General features: G+C 32.1%; 2 protein-coding genes across 3 annotated transcripts; one reads left to right on the top strand and one right to left on the bottom strand.

Annotated features, from left to right (window-relative positions):
- Window positions 1–860: 860 nt before the first annotated feature.
- Window positions 861–2,438, bottom strand: LOC146944107 (14-3-3-like protein C). Its single transcript, XM_085742484.1, has 3 exons — window positions 1,810–2,438; window positions 1,431–1,734; window positions 861–1,323 (listed from the first exon to the last, which is right to left on the bottom strand). Exons 2-3 carry the CDS (start codon window positions 1,730–1,732, stop codon window positions 1,152–1,154), a joined length of 474 nt encoding a protein of 157 aa, XP_085598610.1. The 5' UTR covers window positions 1,733–1,734; window positions 1,810–2,438; the 3' UTR covers window positions 861–1,151.
- Window positions 2,439–7,025: 4,587 nt separating this feature from the next.
- Window positions 7,026–11,796, top strand: LOC146944106 (uncharacterized). Of its 2 annotated transcripts, none has more exons than XM_085742481.1 (2): window positions 7,026–8,011; window positions 11,524–11,796. In XM_085742481.1, exons 1-2 carry the CDS (start codon window positions 7,075–7,077, stop codon window positions 11,538–11,540), a joined length of 954 nt encoding a protein of 317 aa, XP_085598607.1. In that variant the 5' UTR covers window positions 7,026–7,074; the 3' UTR covers window positions 11,541–11,796. The 2 variants fall into 2 exon arrangements, with proteins under 2 accessions (XP_085598607.1, XP_085598608.1); XM_085742482.1 differs by having other exon boundaries at window positions 7,026–8,023.
- Window positions 11,797–12,802: the final 1,006 nt, after the last annotated feature.

The raw sequence follows: 12,802 nt of genomic DNA, 5'->3' as shown, positions 1-12,802 counted from the left end.
TCATCACTTCAAAGCATGCCACACCTTTGTATTTAGTCATTGATCCATAGTAATAATAGCTAATAATATACTACTTGACTCAATAAATAAGAAAATGACAATTTATTAAAAATGACTCTAAATTAAATACTAAATAAATAAAAATAGACTCAACTTAATACAAAATACTCTAAAAATATGGTATGACGGATTGTCATCAGACTGCTTGGACCGGTCGGTCCTAGCCAATTTTTGAAACTATATCTTGGGGCAAGACTTTTATTTATTTTGATGTATTCTAATGATGTGCCCATGTTGTTGATAATTTTGCTCCCACAATTTGATGCAGTCTATTATGGATATAATCCATTCTAGTGTGGTGTTATGAGGAGCATGAAAGTGTTTATGGAAGAGAGGCGGCTAATGTAAAAGAGAGTATAATTTAATATCACTTTGTATATTCAATATACATAATATTAGTTTCCATATGATATGTAAGACTCCAAAAGTCATCTTTATCTTTAATGCATGAAAAGTAAATGAACATGAATTTTCATGAAGTGGTTGTAACAAATCATCTTTAACATACGTTTGAAAAATGAATTAAACTAAAAATAATATAAAAATACCTACAATATTTTTTTACATTAACCCATACAATTTTATTTAATATTATTATTTTTAAATTAAACTTAATGATAGAATAAATTGTATTTTATTATACTTTATATTTAAAATTTGCAACCCTTGGACTTCTAAAGTAAAAGTAAAGTGTTAGATTAAACCTATATCAAAATATAAAAGGAATATACTCTTTTATTATTTTTACCCTTCATTAAACTATTTTATCATTTTTATAATATTGATATTTAAATTATAAATTTAAAAATTAGTTATATCTCATTAAAATAGGAAGAATCAATAACAATAGGAGAAACAATACACACTAATAGAAAGTCTAGAAACGCAATTTCGGCCATGCCATAAGATTTTTTTATGTCTCTAAGACCTATAACAAGATTAGATGGAATATTATAAATGTAAAAAAAATCATTACTGATCCCGAAAAGCCAAGTCCCGCAGACTGCTTTATTGAAGAAACAAATGCATATAATGCATATATACTAAAATCAGAAATGATATGAATGTAAAGTAACTCAAACCAAGCATGATTAAGCTTTCAAGAACAATTGTGAATCTGAAATGAAATCAACAGAACATTGAAGAGAAACAACCCCGACAATTGTGTAGAATACCTGATACGCTTTCAAGGACTGATCAACAGCCTCTTTCCTCTCATCACCTCTCTTAAACTCAGCCAGATAACGATAATAATCGCATTTCCTACATCACAATCAAACACGAAGTAAAACAACATTCAAGATCCAAATTTCATCGCGAGCAAAAACAAAACAAAACAGAATCAAATCAAAGCCAAAAAATAAACCTACATTTTGTAATAGAACACATTAGATTCACCGAAAGAATTCGGAATAAGATGATCATCAATCACAGTCATAATATCATTACAAACATCAGCCAACTCCGATTCAACTTTTTTCTGATAGTCCTTGATCCGATTGACATTCACATCACTCCCTTTCGCTTCTTCTCGCTGCTCAATTGACGAAAGAATCCTCCAAGAAGCCCTACGTGCTCCAACAACATTCTTGTAAGCAACTGATAACAGATTCCTCTCTTCAACTGTTAATTCAACATTGAGTTTCGCAACATTCTTCATCGCATCAACCATTTCTAAAAGAAACAAATCAATTAAACAAATAAGCAAAAAAAAAAAGATACGAATCAAAAGCGAAAATGAGATGTTACCTTCGTAGCGTTCGGCTTGTTCAACGAGTTTGGCGGTGTATACGAAGCAGACTCGATCACAATTTAAAACATCCCTATAATAAACACATTTAACCAAAGCAAAGAAAAAAAAAGTTCAACACCTTCAAATTAAAATCTACCATACACTTATTTTCTTTATCACCTTCATTTCACACACACAAATTTAAGTGCTTAAATAAACACTTAATTTAAGTTGTTTAATTTAAGTGCAAACAGAGCCTAAATAAGCACTTATGCTTTAAGTGCTTAATTTAAGTTGTTTATGCAAATAGAGCCTAGATAAAAAGGCGCCATGAAATGATGCTAAAAAAGCAACTAGTTTGTAAACATGAAAACACCTACAACACAAGCTAATTGATTTCGGAATAAAATCATTATCTCATTCTCATGATTGTGAAATGAATCGAATCAAAACAGTGCAAAAACATCAGCATTGGAAATTAAACAGAGATCTGAAAATGGAGTTTTCATTGATACAACAGATTGAGGTGATTTGTAAACAATGCAGAAGCATGAAAAAGTTTGAAAAACAAATCCTTTGATTATTGTGATGCCTTAGAGATTGAAAAAGTTTCCTTAAGAGTTCCATGAGTTTAAATCTTTAGCTTATGCAACAAAAAAAAAATCTCTAGCTTAATTTTTTTTATAGGTATATTCACCTCCCTTGATTTTAAGATTACTATAACCTATTTCTTCTAAGAAATGAATGGATAAGACTAAACTTAAATTTATATTAAACTTTTAAAATTTAAAACATTAGCACGAGGATATGCAAAGAATTGAAACATTAAAAAAAATTGTTTGGGAAAAATTAAAATAAATATATATATATATATATATATATATATATATATATATATATATATATATATATATATATAATTTAGAGTACACTCTAAAACAAAATCCATTAACAATTCAATTCTTGAGTAAAATTAAATTTATATATACACAACATGAATAAATAAACTAAAATTTAGACAATAAAGATAACATAAATATTACAAATCCAAAAAACAATAAAAAAAAAGTGTACAAAAACATTAGTAATAGATAGATAATACATTTAAAAAAAATAATAGATAGATAATACATAAATGTAACAAATAATAGAATTTAATATTACTTTGTATAATATATATAATATTGGTTCTCATATGACATGCACGACATCAAAAGTCATCTTTAATACATGAAGAATTAGAGAAAATGAATTTCCGTGATAGATATCTAATCAAAGTAGTTGTAACAAATAATATTTAATATGAGTATGAAGAATGAAATGAATTACAAACAAAAAATACATGAAGAATTAGAGAAAATGAATTTTCGTGATAGATATCAAATCAAAGTAGTTGTAACAAATAATATTTAACATAAGTATGAAGAATGAAATGAATTACAAACAAAATTATTGAAGACAAGCAATTAATGATTTGACAATAACACATAGTATTATTTTATCTAATATTGAAAAAAAAATATTAATGATTGAATAAATTGTGTATTTTATCCTATCTTTACAAAAAATATTAACATTTGAACATTAAAAGTAAAAGTAATTTTTAAGATTAAATTTTATAAAAAATTATTGATAATTAGTACACATGTTTTATCTCTAACTAAAAATATTTTGATAAATTTTACTTACTTTTTAACTCAATTTGATCAAATTATCAAACTCATATTTCCTATGAGTACAGAATGCATAATACCAAATATCAAATTTCTTTATACTATATATAATAGTGTCATAAACTATATATATTTAAATTAATTTTAAATATATTTGTAAGACCAAATTTCTTTATACAACTACATATTATTACTATTGAAATTTATTTTTAAAGTTTATTTTGAATATATTTTTAATTTATTCTGTTTTATTTGAAAAAGTTGTTGGTCTATATGGCCAATAAGGTTGCAAGCTAGAGGGGGGGGTGAATAGCTTTTTGACAAGTTTTTTCGGAGTTTAATAAAAATTCATTTTAACGAAATCGACTATTGGAATAGTGCGTGAACAATCACAACAATAAGCAAAAAGATAAACCTATGTGCAATAAGATTCAATGTAGAATTGAGTGATTCACAATAAAAATCTTATTAACAATCAACCTTTAATGTGTCTTGAACAATTTACAAACTTTAGACAATTTCAAACCAAACCTGATTTTGCAATCAATTGATCTAAGCAAATTATTTGAAACTTAATTCAATGAATTAGATTATCTTTTGATGAAAAACAACTTAGATCAACACTAACAATTATCCTAACAATTATTTAATTAATCATATGCAATATTAAAAATAAAGAGGATAGGGAAGAGAGATATCACCAATATTTTATAGTAGTTCGCTCTTTCTCGTCCTCGCTAGACCAACATCTACTCTTGTTGATGAAGTACGCCTTCACCAATGTCATCCACTAAGTAACAAATGTTGAATAGAATGTGTTTACAAGAGTTCCTTGAAATTAAACCTAATTCTTCAACCCATGTGCAAACACTCCCCCAAACTTCAAATAACCTTTGAATTTGGTGCTCCTTGAATCTTCGACTCCTTGAATACCCGTGCACCCCTTCGAACTCTTCACTCGAGCCTTCGATGCTACGTCCGATATGCGATTCCCCTTCGACTTCAAGAACGGTTACAAAGACCCCCAAGTCATTTGGAGGTGGAATGAGATTATTTACTACACTTTTGAACCTTGATTAAGCCCAATCAATATCCTTGAAAGAACCAACTTACAATTCCTACTAGCACCCTAGCAAATCAATGTGACTCAATGTACAAGGTGATTCTAAGAAAAAGTGTTTAATCTTGAAGAATTTATGTGCAATGAGGTTTTGAGACCTAGAGAGAATAGTTGCAAATGATTCAATGATCTTGGAGTTGAGAGGAGGAGAGTTTATATAGTAAAGAAGGGAAAGTGTAAAATTTCGTGTAAGAATAACTGTGTGAATCGATTCATTTAATAAGTGAATCGATTCAGACCATATAAGACAAAACTGGAAAAGAGGAGAATGTAATGAAGAATGATACGTATCAAACAAATATTGAATCGACTCAAAATACCCAGAATGAAGATTGATACGATTGGTTTCCAACATGAGTCGATTCAAACCAAGTCAGAGAGTTTGATGAAACGATTCAGACATATATGATACGATTCACAACTGAATCGATTCAATATTCTATGAGACGATTCACATGAAGTCAGAGAGCAATATGTTGTGTTCCAAGAACCTGTGAATTGATTCAACCATAGAAGACACAACTTTTAAGACACGTGATGCGCAAATTTACAAGAATTAGAGTGAATCAATTTGTTCATGAATTCTTGAGTTGCTAGGGTGTTTATATACATTCTAAGAAGTTATAAACTAATCAACATGATAAGAGATAGAAATACATTTTGACAAAGAACATCATCAAAACTATAACTAGAGGCTTCAAAAGCCAAATCAAAAGTTATATTAATAAAAAGTTATTCACATCGCAAGATAAGTCCTCGTGAGCTTAGCTCAGTTGGTAGGTACAATGCATAATATATGCAAGGACCAGGGTTCAAACCCCGACCACCATAAAAAAAAATCGCAAGATATGCTATAAAGTATGGGTGTTTTAAACCCAATACTTTCTTACAACCCGTCTCGAGCCAAATGCAACGGGGCATGTCTGACCTGGTCGAAATAAAAAGTTGGACAATTCATTTCCATGTACTCGCTTTTTGTTTTTAACCTCAACTTAGGGTTCACTTCACACGCTGCAGCTCCTTGCGCTCCTCTAAGTGAGTCTCATGTTGCCGCTTTTCCAACTCTGTCTCACACCACCGTAAAGCATCTTTTTAATGACAATTGTACTCTTAAATTTGGTCTATAGAATATAAAATGCTAATTAATTTGCAAGATTGTGCTATTTTTTTTAGACTGCTACTTTTGACTATGTTTTTGTTTCTTATGATTCAAAGAAATTTGTTGATTAATTCTTTTTAAAAATAAGTGTACGTATTGATGAATTGTTGTGGGACAAACATGATTTTGTCTTCATATTTTTCCGTCCTTGTTCGACCTGAGCCTCATCGGGTTTGATCTGGTTCTTGGACGGGTTTGGGTCTAAAAATTGACCCGATCAATTGTAAGGATTGGGTTCAAGTCACATATAACCGACCTGACCCGTCCCTCGTACACCCCTACTACAAAAAGACCTAAGCAAAGAATTCAGAATACGGTAACAACAATAACAACCAAATCTTATCCCACCAAATAGGATCCACTTCACAATAGGACAACAACGCATCAAAAACACTAAACAAGATGCATACATCAAAAACAAATTTTACCACCGAGAAGTATAAAACCTAAATATTAAGGAGGTTAAAAGCTACAATGATAATAGTAAAAGAAAAATCCTTGAACTTTGCTTTAATCCATGATAAAAAATTTCACCATATCAACAATTGAATATTTGTTACATTTCTGCTCATCAAATACCAAATTTATACAATATTCCCAAATCACTCTCATTAACTTAGAAATGGATTATGCAATGGACATCTAAATATCATCCGGTTAAGGTCAGACGACTGAGATCTTAAAACACTTTATTATTTTTATTTAATACAAAATTTTGATTTAAAATCTAAATCGTCCGGTCTCAATTTAACAATCATCGATCACTCATTACATGGTTGCACACGGTCTTTGACTGCATAAAAACATAACCCCATTAATAAAAAAACTTAAATATATACTAGCATCTATGATTTATGCAATCTTGAGAATACACCAATAATTAAAAAAACAAAGAATGATTGTTCACAAATCCTAGCTTAATCGACAAAAAATACCAAAATCTTTAGGCAAACGTCATGATCGAGGTTTAACTTATAATGACTTTGTCATTTCGTCTATCTAAAAAATAGAGTGATCACAATGGATAGAACAAAATAAAATTGAAGTGGAGAGAAGTGTATACTCTAGTTTAATTAAAGATTAAAAATATAGAAGATAGAAGTATAATCTAATTTTACTTTAGTTTTTAATTTATTTTTTTTATTTTTTTTTTAAGTTTGGGCTTCCGCGGTCAGTGATCCGATGACGCGAGCCAGTTCCCCCAATACACCGGCGACCGTACCGTGTAATCACACGCCGTTTAACCTTTTCTATATCTTTTTCTCTTTCTCTCTCAACCCTAATTTCTTCTCATTCTCTCTCTTTTCTAACCCTAACCCTAATTTCTCCGATGCCGGATTTTCACCACGATTCTTTCACACCACCGTCACGCACCGTCCCCGTTCGCGAGGATTGTTGGTCAGAAGAAGCTTCTTCCACTCTCGTCGATGCATGGGGTCGTCGGTATCTTGAACTCAACCGTGGTAATCTTCGTCAGAAAGATTGGCAAGATGTTGCTGATGCTGTTAACGCTCTTCATGGTCATACCAAGAAAACTCATCGCACAGATGTTCAGTGTAAGAATCGAATCGATACGATTAAGAAAAAGTATAAGGTTGAAAAAGCTAGGGTTACGGAATCTAATGGTGTTTTGAATTCTAATTGGCCTTTTTTTGAACGGTTAGATGTTTTGATTGGACCTAATTTCAGTGCTAAGAAGTTATCAATTTCTTCACCGGTGGCGGTGACACCGTCGCCTCCGGTGGCTCTTCCGTTGATTCCTCATCGGAAATTTGCTAATTCTGGTGGTTATTCATCACCTGCAATTGCGGTGCATTCCACCGCGGTGGCGTTACCTCAGAAGAGGAATTATTCTGCCGTGGCTGCGGCTACTGCTACGGTGATGGATGATGGGTATTTTAGGAGGAATTATTCTGCGGTAGCTGCAGCCGCTGCTGCTGCGGAAGCTGATGAGGATGATGATGAGGATGATGAGGTGGAGGAAGTTGAGGAGGAAGAGGTGGAAGTAGAGGAAGAGGAAGGGAGGGGGAGTGAAGTGGATGAAGGGGATAAAGGGAGAGAAGGGATGAAGAGGTTGGCGAAGGCGATAGAGAGTTTTGGTGAAATGTATGAGAGAGTGGAAGAACAGAAACTGAGGCAGATGGTGGATTTGGAGAAACAAAGGATGCAGTTTGCTAAAGATCTTGAAGTGCAGAGGATGCAGATGTTTATGGATACTCAAGTTCAGCTGGAGAGAATTAAGCGTGGAAAACCATCTGGGTCTAATGGTGAGATATAAAGTAAAGTAATTTAAGCTTTTTAATTGTTTTTGTTTCCCCTTTTAGCTTGTGATTTGATAATTTAATAACATAGACCGCAGTGCTTAGTTTTTTGTTTTTGTTTTTCAATGAGTGAATGGTGTTATGCATGACAGGGCTTTTGGACCCGAGAACAGTGGGTCTCAAGGTTATGCTTTGATAAGTTTATTTTTGGTTTAGGAAAATAAATGTGGTTTTTTTGTGTGTTGATTTTGTATTCAATGAGTGCAATGAATGAATGCTTTTGATTGGCTGTTTCTAGTGCTATGGTTTAGAGAGTTCTTCATATTTTATGATGAGACATTACACTTAAGAATTGTTTTTTCTACGAAAAATGTCTATCTAGTCGTTTAAGACTTTAAGAGTGTTTTTTGATGCATAATAAGAAACAGCACAAGCTAAACTGCAAAAAAAAAAAAAAGTTCCAATACAACAACCTTTTGTTCTTTATGTTTTGTGGTTGGTACATACAGCAATGTCGTATTTGACAGTACACTCAGGGTGGTTATGCCAGATGCGAACCCAATTTGGCTTGCTGATTGACATCGATGGGATTTGGCTGGAATTATGTGTATTTTTGACTTTTAGATGGTGTTGTGGACTTGTGCATTATTCAAGTTTCTCCTGAATTACACTATTTTAATTTTCAACTCTTGTTTTGTGCGTAAATTTTTTGTTCTATAACCATTTTGCAATAAGGTAAACGCTAACTAATGTCTTAACTCTTATGTACAATGGGTAAGGAATCTAAAATAGATTTTTTTTAATGGAAAGTGTAGCTTCTTGATTGTCGTGATTTACACTATTTTCTTTTCTATATCTTGATCCCTTGACAAGCATTCTGAGCAAGACCTGTAAAATAGTAAACTAAAACAATTGTGTTGTATTGAATTCTTAATTTTTCTGTACATTGAGTTCATTTTGAAGCAGTGGGGTTTTGTTGGTTTGTCTTGTGATGGCAGTTTTGTATCATACATGTATTTTCAAGGTGTATTTTCTTCAACAGCATCTTGTTTCTGTGGCATCACTTCTTTATTTGTTGTGTTGAGTGTTATTGTTTTTATGCCGGTGTAGACTGACTTGATTTTGAATAAGCTATCTTACATTATGAAGTGACCCTGTTGTTCTTTCGTGTACGGATATAGTGGCGTGTTTCTATAAATATAAGGGATAAACAATTTGATAATTATTTAATAGTAACAAAGTCAAAGATTTCTACCTTGTGTCAAATATACATATTCATGTATACTAAGCATGTTAGTAATGTAGATGAAGTAAGAGAAACAAAATATATCTAGCAAACATGTTTAGTGGTATATATAAATCTTACATGTAAATAGTTTAAATAGGTCAGAAGTCCTGAAATATTTTCAAAGGCATAGCTCACATCCTTCAAATGATATAAAATCTAATGAGTCTAAAAGTCCATATCCAAGTAAGAATGTAGATAATTATTTAATAGTTATCTTAATCTTAATATTTATTTCATATTTAGTAGTGATTATGATAAGTAAAAATGTTCCTTGAGGGAATAGGTCAGATGGCAGTTCACAATTCACAGACAAGGATGAAAAAATGTCCTGAAAACAACCTCCAATGAGAAAACGATGCTCGAAGAAGCGCAATCACCGACAAGCAAGTGGAAAGCCAGAAGTTCGGCTGCAAGCAAACTTGCCTAGCTCTGACTAACTACAATTTGTTAGTCAGTTGCAACTAACATAAGCTGATATTTAATTAGCTTAACAGTTTTTAGTAGTTATGCTACTCACCCACAGACTCAGCCAGGTGAAAAAAAGAACCCAAGGTAGACTGCCTGTCATCATGGTCTGAACCCCAATCAACATCACAATATCCACATATGCACTGAGGGACACTAACATGAAGGTAATGGCTTTAGATTTAGGCCCAAAGAGATGGTACCTTTTAGATACCTTTATGCAGGCTTAACAGCAAGCCAATGAGCTTCAAGGGGTTGGGACATGAACTAACTGACCATGTTAACTAGGAATGTGAGATCGTGCGATTGTTGCATATTGCAAGGCACCAACCACTGATCTGTACATAGTGGGGTCTGAAAATGCCCCTGAACCTTCTTTATAAAGCTTGCAGTTAGCCACCATTGGAGTTGTACTCTAATAACACACCTGTTGGAATTGCTACCATGTGATTAGGGGGTCACATCACCTGTTCAAGTCGTGAAATCACCATGTTTGCCTTGTTTTCTTTAACCAGTTCTATGAAATCATCTGTTTGGAGGGTTGATTAGAAGGATAGTTCAATCGTTAGAAAGAGAAATAAGCCAAAGGAAGTATATGCGTGATTATTAAAAGAGATTTGGAGATAGATGATTTATCTCTACATGACAACTGTCTATCAGCTGCGCTGGGTAAGTAAAGGTGCCACACACCACCATAAGTATTTTCCTGATGCCTTAATCTTTCTTCCACGCTGACATTTTGATAAAAAGATGTAAGGTTGATCCCTGATGCTTGGATATTCAATAAAAAAATTAGTTGATTTACTCTCCTCTAATTAAAACTTACCTTATATGCCCAGTTCAATAAACATAATTTAGTGGGATGGTTTGGATTAATATATCCAATAACCACCTGGCCAGCCGTAGTTGGTATCCAGGTGCAATGCAAATGTAGGAGTGAGGTATCCAAGTGAAAGAAACTGTATAGTTGGGTCTTTTTGTTTTCTGTTGCTATTTGGTGCAATTCTCTTCTTTTTCCTCTTGATTATGGATAAGTAGTTAGAGGGCTGGAAAAGTTAGGAAACAGTTTTGACAAGTAGCTGATATGGATTGATTTAACATCAGAGAGATGAGATTGGCTTTTGCTGAAATAGTGATGGCCTGGATCCTTGTGGACGGTTTTCTGTGGAAAAGATGAAGTGTTTGAATGGAAATTTGATGGTAGTTATCGTATATTGGTGTCTTTCACCGTTTCAGTTGGATTGGGTTCATGTCACCTGTCTTGATCATGGGATCCTCCTAACAGTTCCAGTTTACTTATTTATAATACATTTATAGTTAGGTTAAATCTTTCATCTTTGAGCTTTTCAGTCTCCTAAATTAAAATACAGGTTTTCATGAATGTTATTGCGGCATGTTTGGTTTCTTTCTATGGGTTTTATGGAGCTTTACCATATGTTTTAATGTTTATTTCTAAGTGCTTTACCATGTGTTTTTGGAAAGGATAGTAGTTATTGTGTGATACCTGGTTTTGATGGTATGGATGCCTTGTTGCATCATTGTAATGTCTCATCAATATATATATATATATATATATATATATATATATATATATATATATATATATATATATATATATATATATATCAAAGTAGTAAAACATAGTCGTTGTGAATTGTTCTTAAATTGTTGCAAGGATTTATCGTGGTTGATGATTGAACCTCACTCCACTTACATGTCATGTGTTTCTGCTGAACTGTATTGACAAATTTGTTCTTTGCTGCAGATATGTATAATAGCTAGCCAAGCGGGCAACGGTTTCAGTGATGGTGATCGGAACACTCTAATGTTTTGGTTATGATCACGGGAAAGTACATATCTTCAGCTGATACTGTCATGAGGGAATCTCTAAATAGAATTTATCGAGGAGTAATTTTGGATTCATTTAGCTAGCTTTTATTAATTTTGTTATTAGCCCTTATAAATTAATTCAGCAACTGTACTTAAGCCTAATTTGGGCTGCCACACAGAATTGACTCTAATGTATAACTCTTCTATATGTCTCGTTCTCCTTTCTCTCTTTTTTTATACCCTCGTTTTGTTTCTTATCCTTGTTAGATTCTAATATTATGAAATATTAACCAGTAAAGTGAAATAAAATATTCAAAAACGAAATTTAATTTAAAAGAATTTGGACTAGAATGATAAATAAAAAACAGATGTTCATGTTGATTTTCATCGTCTGCTTTGTCCTAGTTTACGTCCCGAGTTTGTTTGAAAATGCTCGTTCAATTCCACAAGTCTAATTAAGGCAAAATTATGTTCTTTTAAGTTGAATCTGTTTATGTTTGGTTTTTCTTTCAAAAAAGAAAAAGTTTGGTTTTATGTTTTTTTTTTCTCTCCTTAAACTAGTCATTTATGCTTGACTTTTGTTTTATAAAATTCTACGATGAAGTATTAAGATTTAATTTTAACATCACAATCAAATTGATTGTCCAAGCTAGTTTACTGGAGGAGGAAGTTAATGATATTGATTATGTGGATAGGTCTATATCACCAAGTTTTGTACATGTGCCTTAATGGATTGTACTCCCTCCGTTTCAAAATACATGTCCAATTTTTGCAATGTGCACTATTCACTTGACTTACTTTGACCATACTTTTTAACTAATGTATAAATACAAATATTAGCATGTAAGATGTTGTTTGATTTGTCTCGACAAATATTTTCAAAATATTAAATTTTTATAATTTTTTACTTTAGATAATTAAAGATATTAACGGTCAAAATTGTGCATTGACATATGCAAAGTGGTTGACTTGGACATGTATTTTGAAACGGAGGAAGTATAAAGTTTCAAGAAACGTAGACAATTTATAGAGCTTAACTTATGTTTTCTGAAAGAATACTATTAAGGGAGGAAGACTCTTGCATCAATGAATAGAGGGTATCAATTCCTGATACTCCAAAATTAGAAATGTATCTGCATCAGATAAGTATGAGATATTGATCTATGAAACTCGTATAAGATACAATACGGATATACAGATAAGCAAAATTTTTA

The sequence above is a fragment of the Medicago sativa genome, chromosome 2, assembly GCF_051527215.1.
Source record: "Medicago sativa cultivar Bolivia chromosome 2, Bolivia_mono, whole genome shotgun sequence".
NCBI classification, from domain to species: Eukaryota; Viridiplantae; Streptophyta; class Magnoliopsida; order Fabales; family Fabaceae; genus Medicago; species Medicago sativa.
This window is presented reverse-complemented; position numbering and strand designations above follow the sequence as displayed.

Coding starts and splice junctions, on each gene's coding strand:
- LOC146944106 (XM_085742481.1), top strand. CDS start 7,075: ATGCCGGATTTTCACCACGATTCTTTCACACCACCGTCACGCACCGTC.
- LOC146944107 (XM_085742484.1), bottom strand. CDS start 1,732: ATGGTTGATGCGATGAAGAATGTTGCGAAACTCAATGTTGAATTAACA. Junction 1,324..1,430: donor AATGTGTTCTATTACAAAAT/GTAGGTTTATTT, acceptor ATTGTGATGTAG/GAAATGCGATTATTATCGTT.